At 46.5% G+C, this 21,442-nt stretch overlaps 1 protein-coding gene across 1 annotated transcript; it reads left to right on the top strand.

Moving 5' to 3' along the window:
• The first annotated feature begins 3,743 nt into the window (after positions 1-3,743).
• On the top strand, positions 3,744-18,390 carry LOC121070873 (cholesterol 24-hydroxylase). Its single transcript, XM_040558634.1, has 15 exons — positions 3,744-3,925; positions 6,734-6,811; positions 7,098-7,179; positions 7,725-7,798; positions 8,495-8,581; positions 9,336-9,474; positions 10,051-10,161; positions 10,936-11,092; positions 11,438-11,500; positions 12,555-12,627; positions 13,070-13,154; positions 15,050-15,160; positions 15,433-15,521; positions 16,459-16,525; positions 16,923-18,390. The coding sequence occupies exons 1-15, from the start codon at positions 3,786-3,788 to the stop codon at positions 17,082-17,084; spliced, it is 1,518 nt and encodes a 505-aa protein (XP_040414568.1). The 5' UTR covers positions 3,744-3,785; the 3' UTR covers positions 17,085-18,390.
• Positions 18,391-21,442: the final 3,052 nt, after the last annotated feature.

Raw genomic sequence — 21,442 nt, 5'->3', positions numbered from 1 at the left:
AGTTTATTTCAATGAATATTTTGAAATCTGGGTATATTCTTCAGACAGTGTCGCAGTGAGCTGGATAACTGTCTGCTGGCACCGTGGCATCCTAGTGCCACGTTCAAAGACATGCAGAATATTTTTCTGTCTAAGCTCTTCAGATTCAATGGTAAATTGAGCTGCAATCCTGTAGCAAGAAAGCTTGAGAAGATAAATTTTGTTCACTGAATTTTCCAATTCTTGGAGCAGAGAACTTTAGCTTTTGCGCTATTAAAAACAAATGACTATTTGCCACAATACAGCAACTATGTGAGATGGTGAGAGGCAAGTGAAGGCACACTGTGCGCAGACACAGTGAAAGCTATTTGCCTTCGGTTAAACAAAATGTTTTGATTTTTCTCTGCCTGTGTACAAAAACCTGCATCCCTACATAATTTCTGCATGACCATGTGCCCTAGGGACCCTGTGCCTTGGGCACAGCTAAATCCTCAAGTCTTAGCAGAAGAGCGCTGGCGCAGTGCTGTGTGCGGGCTTCCCGAAGTGCAGCAGAGCTGGCCAGAAGGACCGAAATCCCAAAACAGCACTCGGTCCTCAGATCCCACCCAGACCATGTTTCTGACCAGGAAAGGAGGGCACACCTAGTAAAACCAGCCCTGAAATGTGCGTTTCCACTGGACAAGGGTGAAGTTCATTGCTTACATGAGCCCCAGACCTGTATGAGTTCCATATGGACCTTAATGCAGGGGACTGAGGGTTTAAAAAGACTGTAAATTCTCCAGGAGAGGCACTAATTTAATCGCCATCTGCACTGAACCAGTAGCATACAACAGATGGAGGCATTTAACAGTAAAGTTAAAAGCTCTTTATTTAGAGATGTATTTATTGGCAAATTGAGATTGCCCCACGATACCAGCCTCGGTATTGCCAAGCACAAGCGAAGCCTCTGCTCTGCCCTCTCCTTGCTGCCCACACTGGCAGCCTGTACAGCGCTGGACCTCTCAAGAGAGAACAGTAAACGTTTTCTAGCTGGATGGCTATGAAAAGACAAACAAAAGAGAAGAGGAGTTTGCACGAATCCTAGGTACGGTTAATGTTTCAAATTCACCTCGTAACTTCACACCACTTGGCAATTCCCAGCTTTCTGCTCTGCTGTTCTGCTCGCGGGCCTCTCTTGCTCTTTGTGTTTCTGGGAAGGTGCAAGTTGGCAAAATGTCCACGCGATGGCAGTTCAGTCCCCAGCAGGAAAGTGACAGACGGGCAAAGGCAGCGGGCCCAGTCTCGCTCCTGCTCGGTGCAGCATGTGGGTCCCAGGCAGAGGACAAACCCAACAGTGCACTGCCTTTGTATCATGTCCCTCGCTCCAGGGTACGGAAAATATGTTAGAATACAAGCAAAAGTTTTTATTAAAGCTTGTTAACTTGCCTGCTGTAATCAGGGATGAGAACTATATTGCATGGTCTCTCTATCCCATCAAAAAAATATAAAATACCAAATATTTTATCACCTCTTAAATACACCCCGTGAGCTGCTTGCAAACAAGGTACAAGCAGGAATTTTCCATCGGAAGTATTTTGAGAGTGCTGTCAAATGAATGAGCCCTACAGATAACTACAATCTGTTCCTGAATAACACTGAAAAAAAAATCATCAGTGAAACTCAGAAAATCAATACTTCATCAGGAAGCTCACTGAGTGGCTTTAAAGATGGGGTTTCATTACCTAGCTTTAGTTTCTTAGCACCTTCTTGGGGTGATGCTGTTCTTGTGATTAGCTATATCTTCCCCAGTGATTGCTATTCACATCATGAGATCATGATGTATATTGCCTGACCAAATGGGAAAGAATGTTAGCTTTTTTTTTTCCCCCCTGAAAACAAGAGGTTATAACACCGCAACCTTGACAGGAAATAAGATCTACTTTCAAGTAAGATAAATTGAAACAGTAGTTAGATAATAGCGTTGGTCTTTGAGAATATACCAACTAGACTATTTTCAGATTAAAAAACAACAAAAACAACAACAAAAAACACCTGGAAATGTGTACTCAAAACACAAGGGAAAATCATTCCAGGGTTGTTGCAGTTACTTCAAACCAAAGAAAGAAATACTGACTCAAGAAAAATCAATGTTAAAATTAAATTTAACAGAAATCCAAACAATATTAAAACAAAATACAACCTACTTGTGTACTGACAGCTGTGACTATGGTTTCTAGCATTTTGTACCATTTGAGCACTGTCAAGACTCGGTGGCTCTCAGAGGTTGTGATGTGGTGTTACCACCTAACTCATTACCTGTGCTATGCAATGCTGGGCCAGAAGAGCGCTGGCATGCCCGTGGAGCAGCTCTCATGCCTGCAGGCTGGAGTAGGGGGTTCAATGGTTGGGGAAAGCCCAGGAGCTCCTGCCTGGCTTCCACAGGTTTATTACGAGTCCTGCCTGAGCTGATCCTTCTGCCTCCCCAGAGACCTGCTGCACTGATGCCACCCACCTCCAGGCCAAGGCACCGAAATGCAGGGAGGTTTTGGCCATGTCTGCCTTGAGAAGTGCTGCTTCCTGGTGACTTCAACAGAAAATCTGTCATCTTCTGACATCTGCCATACCAGACCTCTCCTTGGCCTCACTCACATCACAAAGCCAGTCCAATTTCTTTTATCTGCCTGGTTTTCAGGCTTTTCGTAACCTATGTTTCTGTGGCAAGTTTTGTCGAAGTTGGCCACAAGGCTGCTAGTGAGGGATAGGCAGACACGCATACACACAGGAAAACAACATATAGAAGACACAGTCCCAGATGCTACAGGTGCCCCTTAAATTCTCCTTCACTATTGACTCTCCTCTGCCCCTCTATCAGTATCAGGCCATTCAAAATTATTTACATTGCGAAACAAAAACGAAATAAAGATAAAAACTCTCACACCAGCATGTTCTGTTGTTGCTTTGACAGCACTCCAACATCTCTGATCTGCTAGTCTCACGCACAAGTAGAAATGACGCAGGAAGACCAAGGAAAACCTGCAGATCGTGGCATTTTAGCACAGTCATTCCTTCTGAAAACCTAAGTTAGCTGACCCTTGGGGGTACCTGGCAGATGACTGTTGCATCAGATGAACCAAAGTGAGGTGTGCTATGAATTATACCCGCTCCCTTCTACTGCGGAGAGGTACGGCCATGTGGGAGATGCTACAGGAGAACCTGGGAAAGGCACCACACTGGAAAAAGCAGGGATGAAAATTCCTGCTGAGAAACGTGTCAGAGACCCACAGGAGGCAAAATAGAAGAAGACATGATAAAAATCCAGCTAGCTTAGCATCCTGCCTCTGGCAGGCTGAGTAAGATGTATGTGAGGAAGGAGCATGAGAATGGGGACGCCCGTTAGTGACAGGCTGTTGGTGAGGTGGCGTGCCTGCCTGTCAGTGAGGGGCACGGCAGGCAGCTTGTGTCCTGCCCCTGTCCCTGCCAGGACAGCAGTGAGGGGGACCCCCGGGGGCAGGCAGCAGGGCTGGGGGGAGCTAGAAGCGGGCACGGCGTGCTGTTCGTTTCTGTTCATCACCCCCAGAGCACCGACGGGTTCCCAGACCGTTGCTGTAACCTCCTTTGGCACTTTGTCCCTATTCCAACACCTGTGCCGAGCTGGGAGGAAGCGTTGGCACTATCACAGTTACACAACCGCACTAATTACACGATTTCTCCACGCACACCCGAGGCCAAACCCCCCAGCCAGGCCGCGGCCCGCAGCCCGCGTCCCCGCGGCTCGCCCCGCCCGCCCTCAGCCGGGCACCCAGGGCTGGGAGGCGCCGCCGCGGGCCATGGCGGCGCTGGGCGGGCTGGCGGCCGGGGCCGCGCTGCTGCTGCTGTTGCTGCTGCTGCTGGCGGCCGGGCTCTACTGCTGCTACGTGAGGCACGTCCACGCCAAGTATGACCACATCCCCGGCGCCCCCCGCGAGAGGTAAGGGCTCAGGAGCCGGGTAGGCGCCCCTGTGTCGTCCCCGTGTTGTCCCTGTGTGTGTCCCTGCGGCCGGCCGGGGGTAGGAGCGAGGCGAGGAGGGAGAGTTCGGGGCCGGGCGGAGCTCGGGGCCGGCCTCACCCTTCTGGGTTCCCTTCAGTGGGTTCACGGGACCCAGGCGTGCCCTTAACCGCACCTCTGGGTGCAGCTGCCCTGACAGCGTGACACCACGAGACACCCCACCAGCGCTCTCGGACACAAGCAGCCCCACAGGGACTTATCCCCAGGTTTCAGCCCACTTGTGTCATCAGGGTCAGATGTGATGATTAGGGCTGTGGTGGATCCTGTCGTACCTGAACCTGCTTGTCCTTAGGTGCGTTTTGAGGTGTGAAGTCACGCCCTAACCTAATGGCAGTTAAGTAGCCATGTGGCAGCTTTTCTGACCCTTCTCCAGGATTTGAGGCGTGATCGTGGTGATCAGCCTCAGATCCTCCGCAGGAATGTTTCTAGTACTGATTCGCTGTGTGCAGGCTTGTCTGTCCTGTGAGCCCACGGTACTTGACAGCTTTTCAAAAGTATAAATTGTCAGCGACTGTCCAAAACCCTCCTTTCAGTACTTGTGGCACAAACACTTCCATTCCTAAATATCCAAGGTAAGAAAGATCAAATATCTCCAGCTCTGGTAAGCAATTTATAAAAAAAGGTGGCCCAGGGTGCTGATGTAACCTCCCCAGTACACAGGTGGTTATGAGAAGATGGGGCCAGAGTCTCCTTGGAGGTGCACAGCACAACACAAAGGACAATGTACACCAGTTCCCACACGGGAAATTCTGATCAGGTGTGAGGCAAAACAACCTCACCGTCCTGTGCTCAAACATTGACACGAGTGGCTGGATGAGTCCCTGAGCAAAGTCACGCAGCTCTGGCCTCCAGCCGGGGACTGGACCGGTGGCCTCCAGAGGTCCTTGCCAACCCAAATGACTCCACAATCTCGGTTCTAAAATGGGATTCATCCAAACGTAAACACTTCTCAGATGAGGCAGCAGAAAGGTTGGCTGACACCCAGCTTGCTGCCCACCAGGACCGAACTCTGGTCTCTTGTTGGCAGAGCTGCTCCCAGCCACTCAGTCCACAGCCAGCATCTTTTCATGGTGTTACTGTGTCCCATACGACTTTTCCTTCATTCTTGTCTCTTACCTTTAATAAAAGCTTAAGAAAGCCTTGTTTTAGGATGAAGTGCAGGAGGATCTTATCAAAACCTCAGACTTTGTCTCAGCTCTTATGGCTGCGTGATGACAAGATTATGTTAACACCCTTGATTTCCTGGGCTGATTTTTTTTATCCAGTCTAACACAGCACATCTCTAAATGAGGCTTGTGCACAACAGGCTGAAAACGTGAGTCATAGTGGCTTTGTGTCGTTTCTGCCGTGTGAATGGCTCCCCTTTGAAGACATAAGGTTGTCTCTTCAAAGGTTTGCTTCGTATTAGAGATCTAATAGTAAGAAATGGAAAAAAGAATTTCTTTGTAAATGCATGTTTTCAGATGGTAATGTCACTTAATTATATATCCCAAACCAAGCCCTTGCTTAGTTTTTTCATGGCATGCAGTAAGTGAGAGGAGTTGTGACTTCTCATTAGCGGATGAATGCTCTTGGCCTGTTGTAGCACCTAACTGAATTGGGTAGTGATGGGACAGAGGACAAAACATCCAGTTTGTCACAACTCCCCAGCCACACAAGGGGAGCCGTGAGTGGGACCTTGTTTCATACGCTGCAGATAGAGTGGTTCCCGGAGCTTTGGCTAACAAAGGACTTTGTCTTCTTTGGAGCTTTTTGTCTTTTTGGAGTCCAGTTACAGCAGAGGAGTCAAGCAAAGGAAGGATTATAAGTTTCTGTAGATGTTGGGTAACTTTGTTGAGTGCTTGTTATTTTAAGCACCTACCGGTTCCAACAGAAATAAAATAAGAGCCTGTTTTTCCCCTATAGCTTGTTTATACTGAAGAGGATGATAGCGTGGCTCTCTGTGTCTCAAATGGAAAACAGATCTCTAGCATAGCTTGCTTGATTTGGAGAGGAGCTTGGCCAAATCTTCCTTCAGATGTGCACAAAGCCTGTGCGAATTCCCTGTTCACATCTGAAGGAAGAAATTGATCTCTGACTTTTGAATACAGCTATTGTATGTGAAGAGTTAACCCTTTTTATTCAGTTCTGCGATTTCCATATGAATCAGTGAATCCTTCTAAGTTTTCCTTCAACGTTTCATAGTCTCTCAGAAAAAAAAGCCGCCGTGGGTGTGCGGCCAGGCAGCACTTTGTCCTGCCTCTCTGCACCGATGCCCTTGGCTGTGCAGGGGCACCAAGTGACCAAGGTCCGCAGCTTATCTGGGTGGTGGCTGGGTGCTGGCATCACTGTGTGTTATTTTTACCTTTCCTTACCAGGAGGAAAACCACAAGCAACACATATTGCATCCGATGAGCAACAAGGATAAGGATGTATACTGAATAAATGGCACACGGACATGCAGGGTTATAAACAGAGCCACAGAAATGGAGTTGGGTTTACCTTGCTTTTTTCCCTCGGCAAAGAATCTGGAGTGTGTTTGTTTCATTTAAAAACAGAACATCTACCCAGCGCTAGCGTCATTCCAGAATGTTATTTGCATCATTAGACCGCAGCAAAACAACAGGGTCTTGGATCTCACCCCACATCCTTCCACAGCCATCCCTCCCGAAATATCGGTCCCGAGCATTGCAATCCATACAAACCCCTGTTTTGGCATCCTCCTGACACTCTTAACTTCATTTTCTGCAGCTTTTTACTTGGACATCTGCCAATCTTTTGGAGAATGCTGGAGAAACAGGAGCTTATACACGATCTTTTCTTGCAGTGGTAAGTTGAGACACACCACTAAGCTAGGCTCGGGTAGCTTTTGTTATACAAATTGGGAAAACAAGGCACAGAGGCATTGAGTTACATATTTAGCATCCTTCAGAAGGTTGGTAGAATTACCAGACAGAAAAGAAAGCATTGATCTTTCTCTTAGCAGCGTTATTCACTCAAGTCTGCAGTAATTCCAAGTCCATGCTCCTTTGGCCCCTTGAAGTTGTTAGGTTTGAGCTGTTAGGTGTTGGTGTTTTGTACCGTAATTCTCTTCTTTTTCCTTTTCTTTCTGTAGGTCAGAGAAGTACGGACCTGTTATACGGTTTAATGCTTTTCACAGAGTCTCAGTAATGATTCTGAGTCCTGAAGGAGTGAAGGTACTGCAGAATAAAACAGAATTGACAGTGGGGATCAGCCCATCCCTCCAAAAAAGAGAGGTGGTGTCTGGTGGTTAGGGCAGCATGGTGCAGCAGCCTGTGCCTTCAGGGAGCGTGACTCTGGCTGGGTTACCAGGGCGAGGTGGCCCGCACCCTCGGCTGTCCAGATTTATTTTCTTACTTAATCAGTTGGTTTACTTTGTTACTTCCCTTTAAACTGCAGATAGAGCAAGCATCCACCCTTTCTGAAAAGCAGACTATCTGCAAGAGCCTAATATCTCAAAAGAGCAAGGCACAACGGGGCTGTATTTCTTCCTCTAAACCTTTGTAATAATCATAGAGTGAGATTCCAGGTCACTGGGCAAAAAGTGCTACAGGCATGCAAAACAAGTTATCAGTGTGGAAACTGGGGAATCAGAGCACACCAAATAATTCATGTAGTCTGTTGCTACAGGAGGAAAAGAGTGAATGTGTGAGTGGCTTTTTATGTTTTGTCTGAGAAACAGAGAGCACTCAGCATTCACTGACCTGAGATTTGATTTTAGGAGTTCTTGATGTCACCGCAGTACCCTAAGGATCGCCTGGTCTATGGTCGTATCTTCAACATGTTCGGTGTAAGGTAGGAAAAATCCATCTGAAGTCACTGTGATCCTAAAACGAGTGAAAGATTAATAATGGCACAGGCACGACACTCGTTTTGAATCAGACCATTTGTCTTAGCATTGAGATTAATGACTCATTCCAGACATATTTAAGCAACAGGTATCTACTAAATGATGCCGAATGTGCACGTGTCAAGTCGAATGTCTTCCTGATTAGGCAGGAGGTTACGTTGGATTTTTTACCTTGATCTTATGCTTTTTCCCCTGTGGATGTTCAGTTAGTCTCAGAATAGGTTGCTGAAGACCATCATCAGACTTCTCACTTGGATTTTGGAGCACTAAATGCGCTGGAGTTTCCAGCTCCTAAGCAAAATGATAGAAAAGGGCAGTTTTCACTGTTACCTTGATGCTTCTGAAAACAGAATAATTCAGTTATTATGTTAATTATTTGCACAATTGTTTTGGGGAACCTGTGTAATGAGCCAGCATCCCCTGTTGGACTCAGCAGTCCACACGTAGCAGGCAAAACATAGCTGCAATTCGGTTGTTGTCCACAACGATGAAAAGATGGTGTACTCGCAGCAACAATGTACTCTCTGCACATGGGAAAAATACAAGAAGGTAGATGTGGAAGAGTTTCCTTTGTGACTTGACAGGCTTGGGCTGGCTCCCCTGCTGAAAACTGTTCCTTTCTTTGTTTTCCTAAATGCCAGATTTCTAGGGAATGGCTTGGTAACTGATCGCAACTACGAGCATTGGCACAAGCAGCGGAAGGTGATGGATCCAGCTTTCAGCCGCACGTAAGGCAAACATTTCTGGGATGATCTATCTGTTGTTTCTGCTGTATTTTCATGATTCTCACTGTTGTTAATCCATTTTTTGATGTTTAGAAAAAGGAAATCCAATTAGTGTCAAAATGCTATTTTACGTTGAGTGTAACACGTCGTTCCCTTGACAAGTACAATGGGACTGGGTTTTTCCTGTGGGAGTGACACCCATATAAACTCAGTGATGGCAGGAAGGTCCCAAGAATGTGCTGATGGCTGCTTTATCCCATGTGAAAACAGACCTCAGCTATTTGAAGTGGGCAAGCCTAATCATTCACCTGTCTGAGTGACTCCCTGTGGGAGGTAGAGCTTGATTAATAAGTTGGGGTTTGGTCTGGTTTGCTTGTGAGTGCCTGTACAAAGTAGACGCATTGCATTTGGGGTCTGAAGATTTGTCCATCTGCCTTGACATGCCCAGGCCAAAGCCCTTTGCCATGGCAGCTGTTATTTACGTGGTAGGATAGAGCTGGGCTGCTACAAGAGGAATTTAGCTCATTTTATGTTTGTTTTTTTAAAGTACTAAGGCAAATTTGTTATAAATTTAAGCTTAAAACAATATAATTTAAAACAATAATATAATTAAATATAATAATATAATAAATATAATTAAAACAATATAAATTAAAATAAATTATTTGTAATTTTCTATGGAAAACAATAAGATAATTTTGCCTGAGCAAAGATGTCCTCCCCAGAGCCCGATCACTCATTTTTATTAATTGTTCAGCTACCTGATTGGCCTGATGGAAACTTTTAATGAAAAAGCAGAGGAGCTGATGGAGAAGCTAGAGGAAAAGGCAGATGGAAAGAAAGAGTTTAGCATGCTGACGATGATGAGCCGGGTGACTTTGGATGTCATTGCAAAGGTACCAGCTGTCTGCTTTCTTGCTTCCTTCGCAATTAGCAGGAAGGAATGGAAGTAGCGGGATCAGGAGCTGGAGCCAGGGAAACAGATCTACCCAGAAATGCCTGAAGAATTGAGGCAGTAGATGAGGCACTTCCATTCAGACTGAGACATAGGAAGGGGCAGTTAGGGAAGGGTTTATGTCATGTAAGTGTGGCCAGCAGCATGCTGCACAGAGGGCCCTTTGCAAAAACCCTTACAGCCTCATGAGTCCCACCCCTCCAGACAAAAGGGGCACCCTGCTATTTGTTCACGGGTGCGTGTTGTGTTATTATACATCAGCATGAAGTCTGCCTGATGCTGGCTCTTCCTTTCGTTATGTGAAACGTGAATTGAGAGTAATATGAATTCCCCCAAATAAGGAGGAGGCCTAATGTAGCTATCACCCTTCCCTCCCAGGCTCCTGCAGGGCAGAACCTAGCCTGAGGCATTTTTCTGGTAAAAGACAGTCAGCGTGAGGCAATCCTGCTGTTTCATCCCAGCCCTGCTGAGCCAGGAGGATTAGGAAGTGGCTCCCTTTTTCTCTCCCTCTCCTCAGGTAGCCTTTGGCATGGAGTTGAACGCGCTGAGTGATGACCGGACACCGTTCCCACATGCTGTGACCATGATTATGAAGGGAATGACTGAGATGCGCATCCCCTTTGTGAAGGTCTGTGTGCTCCTCGCGTCAGTCCTCTCTCATGTCCAGCTGGAGCCTCTGCCTCCGTATGGGGCTGGGGTTGTGTGTGGTCCATATGTGACGGGGAAAACATTATCAGAAGTTCTTTTCCTCCAACATGCACGGAGATAAAATTAATTAGCACTTTAAAACACTTGCAAAATTAACATTATTATTTAATGCTTTGTTGCTGTCTTTCTGCCTTCTCCTCCCCCCACCTGTTTCCTCTTGTGTCCTTTTATACTTTCACGCCCATCGCTGCAAAAATTGGAAAGTCCTTGCCGTTTGTCCAAGAAGTACTTCAGCCTTTACTCAAGGTGGAAGAAATTTGAACTTTCTTACCATAAAAAAGTATTTTGGACTAATATTCATGTACTAAGAAATTATGGCTGAAATCCAAAACAGTTAAGTTACACTCCACCGTCTCTCAAGAAAGCTGTAGTTCAGACTTTTAGAGCTCCTGTTTTCCCTTTTGGGTCCAAAGGTTGGATTCCGTGCCACTTACTACAGTTTCTTTCCTTGGGGAGGTGAGGAGTTTTGCTCATGGTGCTTAACATGTCAGCTCTGACAAGGCAGGTCATCAGCATGCACAGTTTGAAATACTTCTCATTTTAGCCCAAACACTTCACTTTGGGGACATTCACTTTGTTCCACGGACAGCACACGTATTGCTGAAATAGAAATGGGGTGCTCACTTGAAAAATAACACTGGTGGTGTTTTTACCAGCAAAAGGAATAAAATGACTAAATTAATTCTGTATTCAGTATATGCCAGGAAAACAGAAAATGATAAAGGAGGCCCGGGAGAGCCTGAGGCTGCTGCGGCGCGTGGGAAGGGAGTGCATTGACCAGAGGAGGGAAGCCATCCAGAGTGGGAAGGAAGACACGTTAGATATTCTTACGCAGATACTGAAAGGAGATGGTAGGAAACTCATTGCTCTGTGAGTTAATTTGTCTGTGGTGTGCTTTTCCTGAGATTTGGGAAGACTTATTTTGGGAATCTGAACTTTGGGACTCAGTCCTCCTTTAATGACTTCGGAAACGTGTTTTTTCACACTGAAGAGTCGTACTGGGACTTGTTTCGAAAATTCCTTGTTTCTTCATGTTGGATCAAGTACCGGTCCCAGGTCCCCACCGAGTAGTCCTCCCAGCATTCCCTCCCAGTTCCACCTCAGAAAAAATGCTCAAAGCAGAGCAGAGTGCCCTGACTCTTCCAGCTGGGGTACAGGGCCATTTTCTAATCTCATTCATTTTTCTGTCTTGACAGCTCTGGAGGAAACTAGAGATGACGAAAACATTCTGGATAACTTTGTCACTTTCTTTGTTGCGGGTTAGTAGCTACTTTAATACTTGTATATGTAATGTGGGAAGCTGTACTCAGCCTTGGGCTGCCTGTGGGAGCTTTGCTCACTCCTTCTGATGCTGCTGTGACCAGGAGTCACTTTGCTGGAAGACAGCATCATTATACTGATGTAAGACCAGCTGAGCAAAGTCTGAAAAGAACTCTTCATTTTCTCAGAGGCAAATTAAGTTTTATCCTTGTTCTGTTATACCAGCATAGCAAATAAAGCCAGGGTGGTGGTGCAGGGAGCAGCCCTGCCTGCTGGGTACAAGCAGGGGTCTTCACCTCACCTCACCTCACCCACACAAGTGAACGCCATTCTTGCCCTAAGGGCATTAATCATTGCCAGGTAGGAGAGGGCACTGCCAAGGCCATCAGGAGAAGCAGAGGACAAGGTGATACATGGGGTAAAGCGCACAGAAAGTTTGATCTGGCAAGTCAGTAGGATTTAGGTGACCTCCTGGGGTTGGGTCAAATAACTGTCCTTTTGCAAAAAAGACATCTTTTAACAAATACATCTTTAAAGAAGTCTGTTTTCTGTAGTGCTTTAAAACAGAACATATGCATATCCATAAAAAAAAATCCACATAAAAAAAATCCACATAAAGCAAACATTTCAAAGAATAACTATTAGAAGCTCAGTTTTTCCTCAAAACCAGTATATCATTGCTTCTCAACAGGACTATGTGTCCAATAATATGACAAGGTAAATACTGAATCTCCCTGGCCTCTGCTGAGTGTTAGTGCTGACCCTCGCTGACAGGGAATTCATAACCAGTCACTGCCGTATATAACAACTGCAGCCATGAATTGAACAAGACAGCCTGTATCTTTACCAGCTATGTCTTGTTCTTGAAAGTTCTTGAAGGGCACTTATACAGAAATTACCTCCCTGTTAGTGTTTCAGTTAATTTCTAGCATACCTGAAATTTACTGTTTGGGGCATGACTTTTAAAGTCTCCTATTGATGATAACACAAGTAGACCTTAATAGTATCATCCTATTTCATACTAAACTTTAAACTGATTTTTTGTGTTGTTAGGTCATGAAACCACTGCCAATCAGTTGTCGTTTACAGTAATGGCACTGGCTCAGCATCCTGAAATAATGGAAAGGTACGGGCGCTCTCATTTGCAAAGCCAGCTCACTGTTAATTTCAAGGGGAAGTTAATTATAAGGAATATCAAAAAGCTAGGATCAATTGTTAATAAATTCTAGCCTTCCTTCCAAAAGAAACAACTTGGTAGTCTAATATACCTAACATTTAAAAGGAAGCTTGGGGTTGAATTATTTCAATTCCATCTATGTGATTTTTTTTCAAAGCCTTTATATGAAGCTGGTCCCAAATGCTGCCTGGTTCGATCGTGCTGTGTGCGCGTTACTGCTCCCTGATAGCGAGGCACAAGTTCAGGCAGGCTGGCTGGGAATCAGGAGGCATTTTGCCTGAGGATGGAAGTCAAAATCCAACTCAATGTCTGGAAAGTAAAAAATGTACTTTGTCAGCTTGCCTAGCAAAAAATGGGTGTCTGCAACTAACATTTTTTAATTTAACTGTAGAGTTCAGGCCGAAGTGGATGAAGTTCTTGGTGCCAAGAGAGACATCAACTATGAGGATCTTGGCAAACTGAAGTACTTATCACAGGTACTGTGGGGGTGAGGTAAGATACCAGTCAGAGCTGTTTGGTAGTGCTCCTGCCATGTCATGCGACTGCCAAGAGGAGCCCCACGCTTTTAAGATTTTAGGAGCAACACCAAGATGCTGACGGTATTTGTCCTCAGAGAGTAAGCAAGCAGGTGGAGAGCCATCTGCAGCAGCCCAGCCTTGTTGGGAAGGATGCTCCTAGGATTTCATTGCGAAATCCCACACGATTCCTTCACTGCTTGCTTTCATTATTACCAGCCAGGAAGCTAGAGTGGAGTTGCTTAATCCCTACCTGTTTAAGCTGAAATTGTAGTCATATTTTAAGAAGGGTTTGCAACCTTGAGCCCAACCTTTGCATGAGTCCCACGCAGTTCCCAAACTCTCAGCTCTATTTTTGTTTGATTATTATTAAAGCATTTCCAACTATGATCTCACCATAGTGCAATGAACGAAGCAGGATTTGAAGACAACCAAAAATAATGGCTAGTTTTTGCAATTTCATTTTTTAATATTATTCAGTCTTTAAACCCCCTTCAGTCACTCAAAAAAACAACAACAACAACAACAAAAAAAGAGAGACTTTGGTCCTAAAAGAGGTCTTATCTGTAGAAAGTTAGTAATGAGCTGTAAAGCCAGGGCTTGGCTACTTGCCAGCATTCGCGTTGCATATCTTTTTTAACAAGATGGGGGAACATCAGTAACCCTCCAGAGGGGCTGAATCACAGTCCTGGCAACTACCCTCCCTACTTAAATTTTCCTGTTATTTTAGTAGTCTTCCACCATCACTCTTTTCTTAAACTGCCCTGTTGAGCTGGGTGCCGGTGTTTTACCATTTGCCACGTCCCATCCCCCAGGTCACGGTGCTTTGATGGGGGATAAATTACAAAAGTCCATTCCTTGTGAGGAAAAGACATCCTTGTGTGCTTACAGAAACCAGCAGGTTTCTCCAGACTTCTCCAAACATCATCACAATTACACCACTCCAATTAGGACTAGGTATCTGAGCCTTTCAGTGTTAAGACAGATCACATGAGAGCTTCTCAAAGCAGACAGTTTATTTAACAGAACAAGCTTGGATCTGTACAAGCAAAATCACAGTTGCCCTTGGTCAGAGAGCCAGTCTGTCCCTGGAGGATCAGAGACCATGGGACTCCTCTCTTGTCATTCAAGCAATTCTGAATCCTTTTGTCAGCTCTTCTTTTTCGTTAATTCACTCGTGCATACACACCGTTAATTGCATTTGCAATGCAATGCTAATGTGCACTGTTAATTAGGCTTCACTTTCATGAAATAAGCCATTCTTACAGCTCAGTGCCACCAAAAGAAATGGTCTCGTTCCATTTTTTTTCTCACTGTTCCTTATTCATTTTTCTTTGCCAGGTTGTTTTTTTTTTTTGTCATTTTGGTGCTGTGGCCTGGCGCAGTTCCCCGTGCACCATCAGCAGCACAAAGGCAGGAGCACAGTGCTGAGGGTGGGAAGGAGGTGGCAGCAGTCACCCGTGCTGGTGGCAGCAAGCTCTGAGCACGGCTCGTCGGGCGCATGAACTTCACTCTCAGATACTCCCTCTGAATTCCTTCCCAGTAGTTTTTCACTTAGTTGTTAACCCGACTCTAGGTGTTAGATCTGTTCAATGCATGGTATCTCTCATGCTTTTCACTTCTTTTTTCTTCTATACTTTTTATGCCAGTCATAAGAAAGAACAGGTCTGAAGCAAAGGAGCTGACTTTGTCATTTATTTATCCCACAGGAGTCCAAGGGAGATAACCAGCATCTGTTCCACAAGTCAAAAGCTCCCACTTAGCCAGAGTGAAAGGCCGTGGGGAAGTAATTAATTTTATTTCTGCTTCCTACACTGTAGTAACTAACTGACCTTTTGTGCTTTTTGCTGATGCAGGTTCTGAAGGAATCGCTGCGGCTATACCCGCCTGTCCCAGGGACGGTACGCTGGACAGAGAAGGAAAATGTCATCGAAGGTGTCAGGATTCCTGCAAACACAACAGTAATTGTGAGTCCTGCAGCAACATACCCCCATCAGCAGCTTTAACCTGCTGCAGTGGATCCACATGCAACATGTGTGTGTATCAGAGGCCAAAATGTTCCCTGACTATTCCTTCTGGCCTCACTGAAATTGTGCCCAAAACAGAGGTATGAATCGGGAACCCGGGTCGGTTTTGCCTGAGGAGTGCACGCTCTGGGGATGTTTTTGCATCTGTGACGGCAAAGAGGCATTCTCAGTAAGCTTCTGCTGACTAACGCAAATAAACTCTTTCTTGGCAGTTCAGCACCTATATCATGGGGCGGATGGAAAGGTACTTTGAGGATCCACTCACTTTCAATCCAGAACGATTTAGCAAAGATGCACCAAAGTGAGTTATTTTACTTCCAGCTTACTACACATGTAACAAGGAACCATTACAGGAAGAGATTTCAAGGGGAAGAAAGCAGAATAAAACTCTTTTCCCCTTCCAAGTATGAGTAACACTCGTGTAAGTTGTGGAGCCAGGAGTTGGACTTGATGATTCATGTGGGTCCCTTCCAACTCAAATATTCTGTGATTCTCTGAACACTGAAGCCATATCCAAATTCAAATGGAAAACAACAGCGTGCAGCTTTGTTCAGAAGTTCTTTAGACCACACAATACCTTACAAAAAACACCAATGCTAATGCTATTTAATATTTACATTGAGGTCAAACCCTTGGCCAAAACCAGACCGAGTATTTGCCCTAAGGCAATACCAGCATTTAATGTGTGACAGCCTTTACCCCAGGAAGCTTGAACTGTCTCCACATTAGAGACAGGACGAAGGGCCCAGGGGCGGAAGATGATGTTCTGCTGCGGGGGTGATAGTGCAAAACAGTTGGTGCTGAGGCCCCTACATCAACCTACTTTGTTGTTCAGGGGCTTTACTTCAGACGGGAGTTAGTCCGGTTTCCTGAACCAAATGTCCTCTTGCTGATGTGGTTCAGACCTGCCCACAGGACCGATAGTCGTATGGCTCGTTATGTCCCATGATGGGCTGGAGCATTTAGAGTCTGCTTGAAATTCAGCTTACAAATAAGGTTTGCATGCATAAAAATATCTCTGTGAGCTGAGTCAACACAAAGTGGAGATGCTTAGGGAATTTTTTTTCAGAGGTGTACTGCTGCTCCGAACGAAAAAAATGTTAATTTGGAGATTGCCTTGACAAGTTAGCTAGGTGGGGTGACATTTCGACTATTTACTTGCTGTGGTGGTGAAGTATTTGCTTCTTTCTTTATGACAAGGCCATCAGAATGACAGTTTTGAATATTTTTCTCTGTAGGCCATATTACTCCTATTTTCCATTCTCGCTGGGACCCCGCTCCTGTATCGGGCAGGTGTTTGCACAGGTAAGCAGGCCTGCAGTGAGGTTTTGTTAGCAGTCCCTGTACCAGTTCATAGTGTGCAGAGATGGGGCCTGTACTGACCCTGCACAAGGCAGAGGCAGGGCATGTTTCTACCTTGCAATCAGAAACGTGCTCTGAGTTCATCTTAGCATTGGTGCTCAAAATTGGCAGGTTAAAGTGGCTGGGCTGACACTCCGATTGCCAAAACCAGGCTAAAAACATAAACACAAAGCAGATCTTTGTGCCTGTCAATTGTCATCAAATCCAGGAAGCCCCGGGATTTTAAGTTTTAAATCTCTGTGCTGACAAAGCAGTATGACATAGCACACTGAATTTAAGCAGCTGTAGTCAAAGCTGTATTTGCTGTCACTGATAATGAGTTTGCTTTTCTTCCTAACAGATGGAGGCGAAAGTGGTGATGGCAAAGTTGCTGCAGAGGTTTGAAGTCCAGCTGGTACCAGGGCAGAGTTTTAAACTCTTGGATTCTGGAACCCTTCGACCACTAGATGGAGTAATGTGTAAATTAAAGCCCAGGAGCCTTCCAAAAGGCTTCCAGGCGTGACCGTCAGGAAGGGGAGCATGAAATGGAAGTGGTTGAGTTTCTTCAGATTTCGTAGATTTTCACGGTAATCGAAGGTTAGATTTTACAGGCCCCTTTAGAGGATTACCAGATTGGAAATTTTCCTAATTTTCTCATCATGTATGAAAGAAAACCGTAGGAGATTCACTCTGGATATATGTCAACATCTTCAATCTGAAAGCGTACCTGGAATTGCAAAGCCTGCTATGTTCCTGGGGGACTATTTGGTTCTGTCCAGAATTTTAAACGGACATCTTTTCACTGGAGTATCCCTGAGAGCTCCGCACAAAGCTGGAGTCAAATCCCAGTGGATAGTTTCCACTAATTTTGCTTACAACACGACATGGTCTAAGTAAGCCCTTGTTAGGGGAATGTTATGTTTACACAATGAAATCAAAAACATAGTAGAGCACAAGATTTGGGCTGAATTTAGGAAGAGAACTTTGGAGCTAAAAAAAACAGTTTTTCCATCCCTGCTCTAAATGAGAAGAATGATTGAGAAGTGATCTGAAACAAAACTCAGAGATTGTGACCACTAATTGTCCCTGTTGCTTCTGCCTCATTTTTCTTCAGTCTCTTCTACTTCCAACGTTGGTCAGAGCGTAGGTTCACCACCCAGGCAGCACTGCTCTTTTGGGGAGGTCTCGTTGGGTTCATTTTAACCTGGATTGTTTTCCCCATCTGGCTCACTGTGAAGCTACACGAATGCTTGGACCAGCCTAGAATGTACAGCAGAGTTGGAAGCGAGGGCCTAGAATCAAACGCTGCTTAAACTTGACCTTTCCTCGAAGAAATTCTTGTGCAACTTGAGCCAGAGGCAGGAGAACGTCCTGCAGCCTTTCCTGCAGCTGCTCCAAAATTGTTCGCTCTGTGCTGCCTTACAGCTTGGCTCAGCTAGGGGAAAAATGATAACGTGAAAATCCCACCTTCCAGAAATACATGGATACCTAATAGGAGTTTGGGCATAAGATCTACCACGAAATGAAGGGAATTCAGGACATTTGGTACTGGCAGTGTTGCAGAGAATGCGGTATGTGCACTGACAAGTTACCGTGGTGGTTTCCACACCAGGAGGATAACTCTGCTCGTGCACCATCCGATGCGGAGCAGCAGTGGGATAACAGGCCAGTAAGGTTGATGCTGCTTTTGAGAAGCGATGTTATACAGTGTACTAATACTACTGATACCCAGAGGTGACACCGCTTGCACTGCTAGGCCAGCTCTGTCATCCCTTTTGCTGGAGATCCGCTCCTGTACTCCTGCACATGAATAAAACCCGATTTGGAAACCCGAGGACTCTCCAGCCGGAAGTGTGCTGCCGGGAGCGGACGCGGTAGGGAGCCAGCTGCCCCGTGTCGGGCTGGACGTGCGGGTGGCACGGTGCGTTCTGAGAGGGTGTCAAAGGGAGGGACGTGTCTCAGCAGTGCCGGGAGTCGGGGTGGCTGTGAAGGGGAGCGGCATATGTTCCTACACCAGGAGCTCTTGCCAGAGCGTTGCCTGTCAATGCTGATCGCCTTCCAGCAGATGGCAAGCTCTCATTGTCGATGTGCCGAACGGGAGCAGCGCTGCTCCACCTTGGCAGCTCCTTTTCTTGGGAGATAACCTGTCCTGGGCTCCCGCAGGGCACTGTAGGCAGTAGGTGATGTCTGGGCCACGGGGATGTTGTGCAGAGGTGCTGCAATGCTCTCTGCTTCATCCAGCACCCCCAGCCAGGAGGTGATCCCTTGTCCTCCAAAAAAAGGGTGAGGGCATTTTCAGGAAGGCTGCTCTCAGGGGCCTGGTATGCGAGCCAGGTGCTTGCCCAGGTTCTGCCAAAATACAGAGGTACAACTGGAAAGAAGAACAGCAACTGAGCCTGAATGCTGCAGGCAGGAGCCTGCCCTCCAGCAGCTCTCCAGCAGGCTCCCCCAGATGCACACCTGCAGGCAGATGGGGGCTCCGTGGAGCCACGCAGGAGCTCAGCCAGCAGTCAAGGTAAAAAGCTGCCCCCGGAATGAGGGTACCAACGGCAATGCTAATTCCCAAGAGTTTCTTACAGGTGCCTGAACCTTCCTCCTATTCTGGTGGATGGCTGCTGCAGGTTTCTTTGATCCCCTCCCAAACCTGTAAGCTCTTTGCCCACCTCTTCTGGGCTGATGCCCAGGACTTTCATGTATGCGAGGACTTTCCCTTAGGATTTCTCCCCAGCTTTTTATGCTAACCCAAGAGCTTGATCTTATCCCTTTTAAACCACTGTGGTAAAGTAAGAGGAGAAAGAGGGAAAACGCTGCTGCCTAGTCTCTTGGGATGGGAGGGAACTGGATAGGGGAGGCACCCAGAGGAGCCTTTGTCTTCCAGGGGAAGGCAATGCCTTCACAGCCGGCATGGCACGGGGTCCGGAGCACAGCAGGCTCGCAGTTTCGCTCCTACGCCTCACGTACAGACTCACCGGCATTTCCAAGGAGGACCACAGCTCATGTCAGTGCCAGGAGGGGAGTGGGGAAAATAACCACGATCCTGCACGTCGGGAACATCATCCCAGCCCCTGCAGGAAACGCGCAGGAGCTCAGCTCCGGATTCAGTGCCAGTCCTTGCAATTATGCCAGAGCCTCGTGTTTTCTGGGCGATGGCTGGCCTGATCTATCTGTAGCCTCTGGGGGAATGAATGCAGATAAGAAAGCATATGATGTTGCCCTTTATTGCTGGAGACAGGTATGCGGAGTATGAATCGGGATATTTTGTTGTCCTTCAGGCTCCTTTATCCAGCCACAGCCAGCTCCTGGTTGCCTCCTTTACCACAGCAGTTTCGGGGTGCTGTGCTCGCTGTGTATAGCAGTCACTGTGAGACCGCTGCGATCCTGCCAGCATCTCAGTAGGATCATTTTAAAGCTTCTCCGTCTTGCTGCCCGTGCTGCTTTGGGCTGCACTGCGGGGCACCTGATGACATTGCTTGTAATTAATCGTCAGCTGTCTGTCTTGTGGTAATGTTTGGAGGCCACCAGGTGACACTGAAGCCGAATGGGGGCCCTGGGCTCCATTTTACTGCCTGTGACCTGCTTTGTGCCATAGATTCACAGCCCCTCAGCTGCAGTTATTGTGAGCTCAGAAAGCTGAAGATAAAATGACATAAAGAGGTCAAAACTAAGAGGCTCAGAAAGCTTCCTATAATGCCCTTCCTTCTCACATAAGACCTCTATATGAAATGTTTTTCTGACAAGTCAAAGCTATTTAGAGCGGTGAGCAGCTCTAGAACCGTCCCTGGCAGGAGCTTGCTCACTGCATTCGGGACATTTTTGCTCCCTCTCAGGGCCGATGACACACATGAGCTCTGCTCTGAGTTCCTCTGATGGCTTTGCACCCTCACAGCAAAGCATCCTTTGGTCCTCCTGCTTCACCAGGCACAGGTCCCCGGGGCTCCTGTGGGTAGGACAGTGCTGGGCAGCAGGACACCCCACAGCCACAAGGGCTGGCACTCTGTCCTTTTCCCTTGCCACAACCCTAAAGTGACATCTACATTAATGACAGAAAAGGGCACAGCACCTTTCCCTGGCACTGAGGCTGACTGGCACAGAAGAGCTGAGTACTGAGATCTCTTATCCTTCAAAATATGGTCATCATGTGCAAAATACAGTTATCATGCGCAAAATGTGGTCATCATGTGCGAACGGCCTGCTAGTGATGCTCCGTGGCACATCTCGTTGCAGGCGCCAGCTCGGTGGAGGGACGCTGCCTTTGTGCCGCTGTCTGCATGAAGCCTCGAACAACAGAGCCTTGGCAGGAGCCCCTAAGTGCTACTATAAAGCAAATAAATAATCAATCATTATTACTTTTATGTATCTGTGAGCCTTCTCTAATAGGTCCTGATACTATTACGGTGCTGAGGACACGCTGAAATTAAATAATACCGCATTCAGCTGGCATCTATTCCCTTGGAAACACAGGTAAAAATGCATTTAAGAGCTCTCCAGTGACAATGAATATTCATTAATACGACACAGATGTACGCTTTATTTGAAAATAAGGGCACTAATTAAAGAGCTATTAAGGTTAAAGAGCAACAAAGGAAATTCAGCTACTGGAAGGCTTGTTCTGGGATCAGGCTGTAACCCATCCATGCAGGACAGGCACATAAGGCTGGAGATTTGGGGGATTATTTTACACAGGTTTTGTAGCCTGAGCAAGTGATGGGTATGAGGAGGGCTCTGCCTGCCCTCCCCAGGCTCTCTAATCTGTAAAATTCCCATTGAATTCGGAGTGCAGTCCCCACTACATTGCGGTGCCACTTCTCGTATCCTCCCTCGCTTGTTGCTCCAGTGAGGGACAGGCACTACATAGCATGGCGTCCCGTCCCATCCCGCTTC

This window comes from Cygnus olor, chromosome 5 (assembly GCF_009769625.2).
Source record: "Cygnus olor isolate bCygOlo1 chromosome 5, bCygOlo1.pri.v2, whole genome shotgun sequence".
Classification (NCBI taxonomy): domain Eukaryota; kingdom Metazoa; phylum Chordata; class Aves; order Anseriformes; family Anatidae; genus Cygnus; species Cygnus olor.
This window is presented reverse-complemented; position numbering and strand designations above follow the sequence as displayed.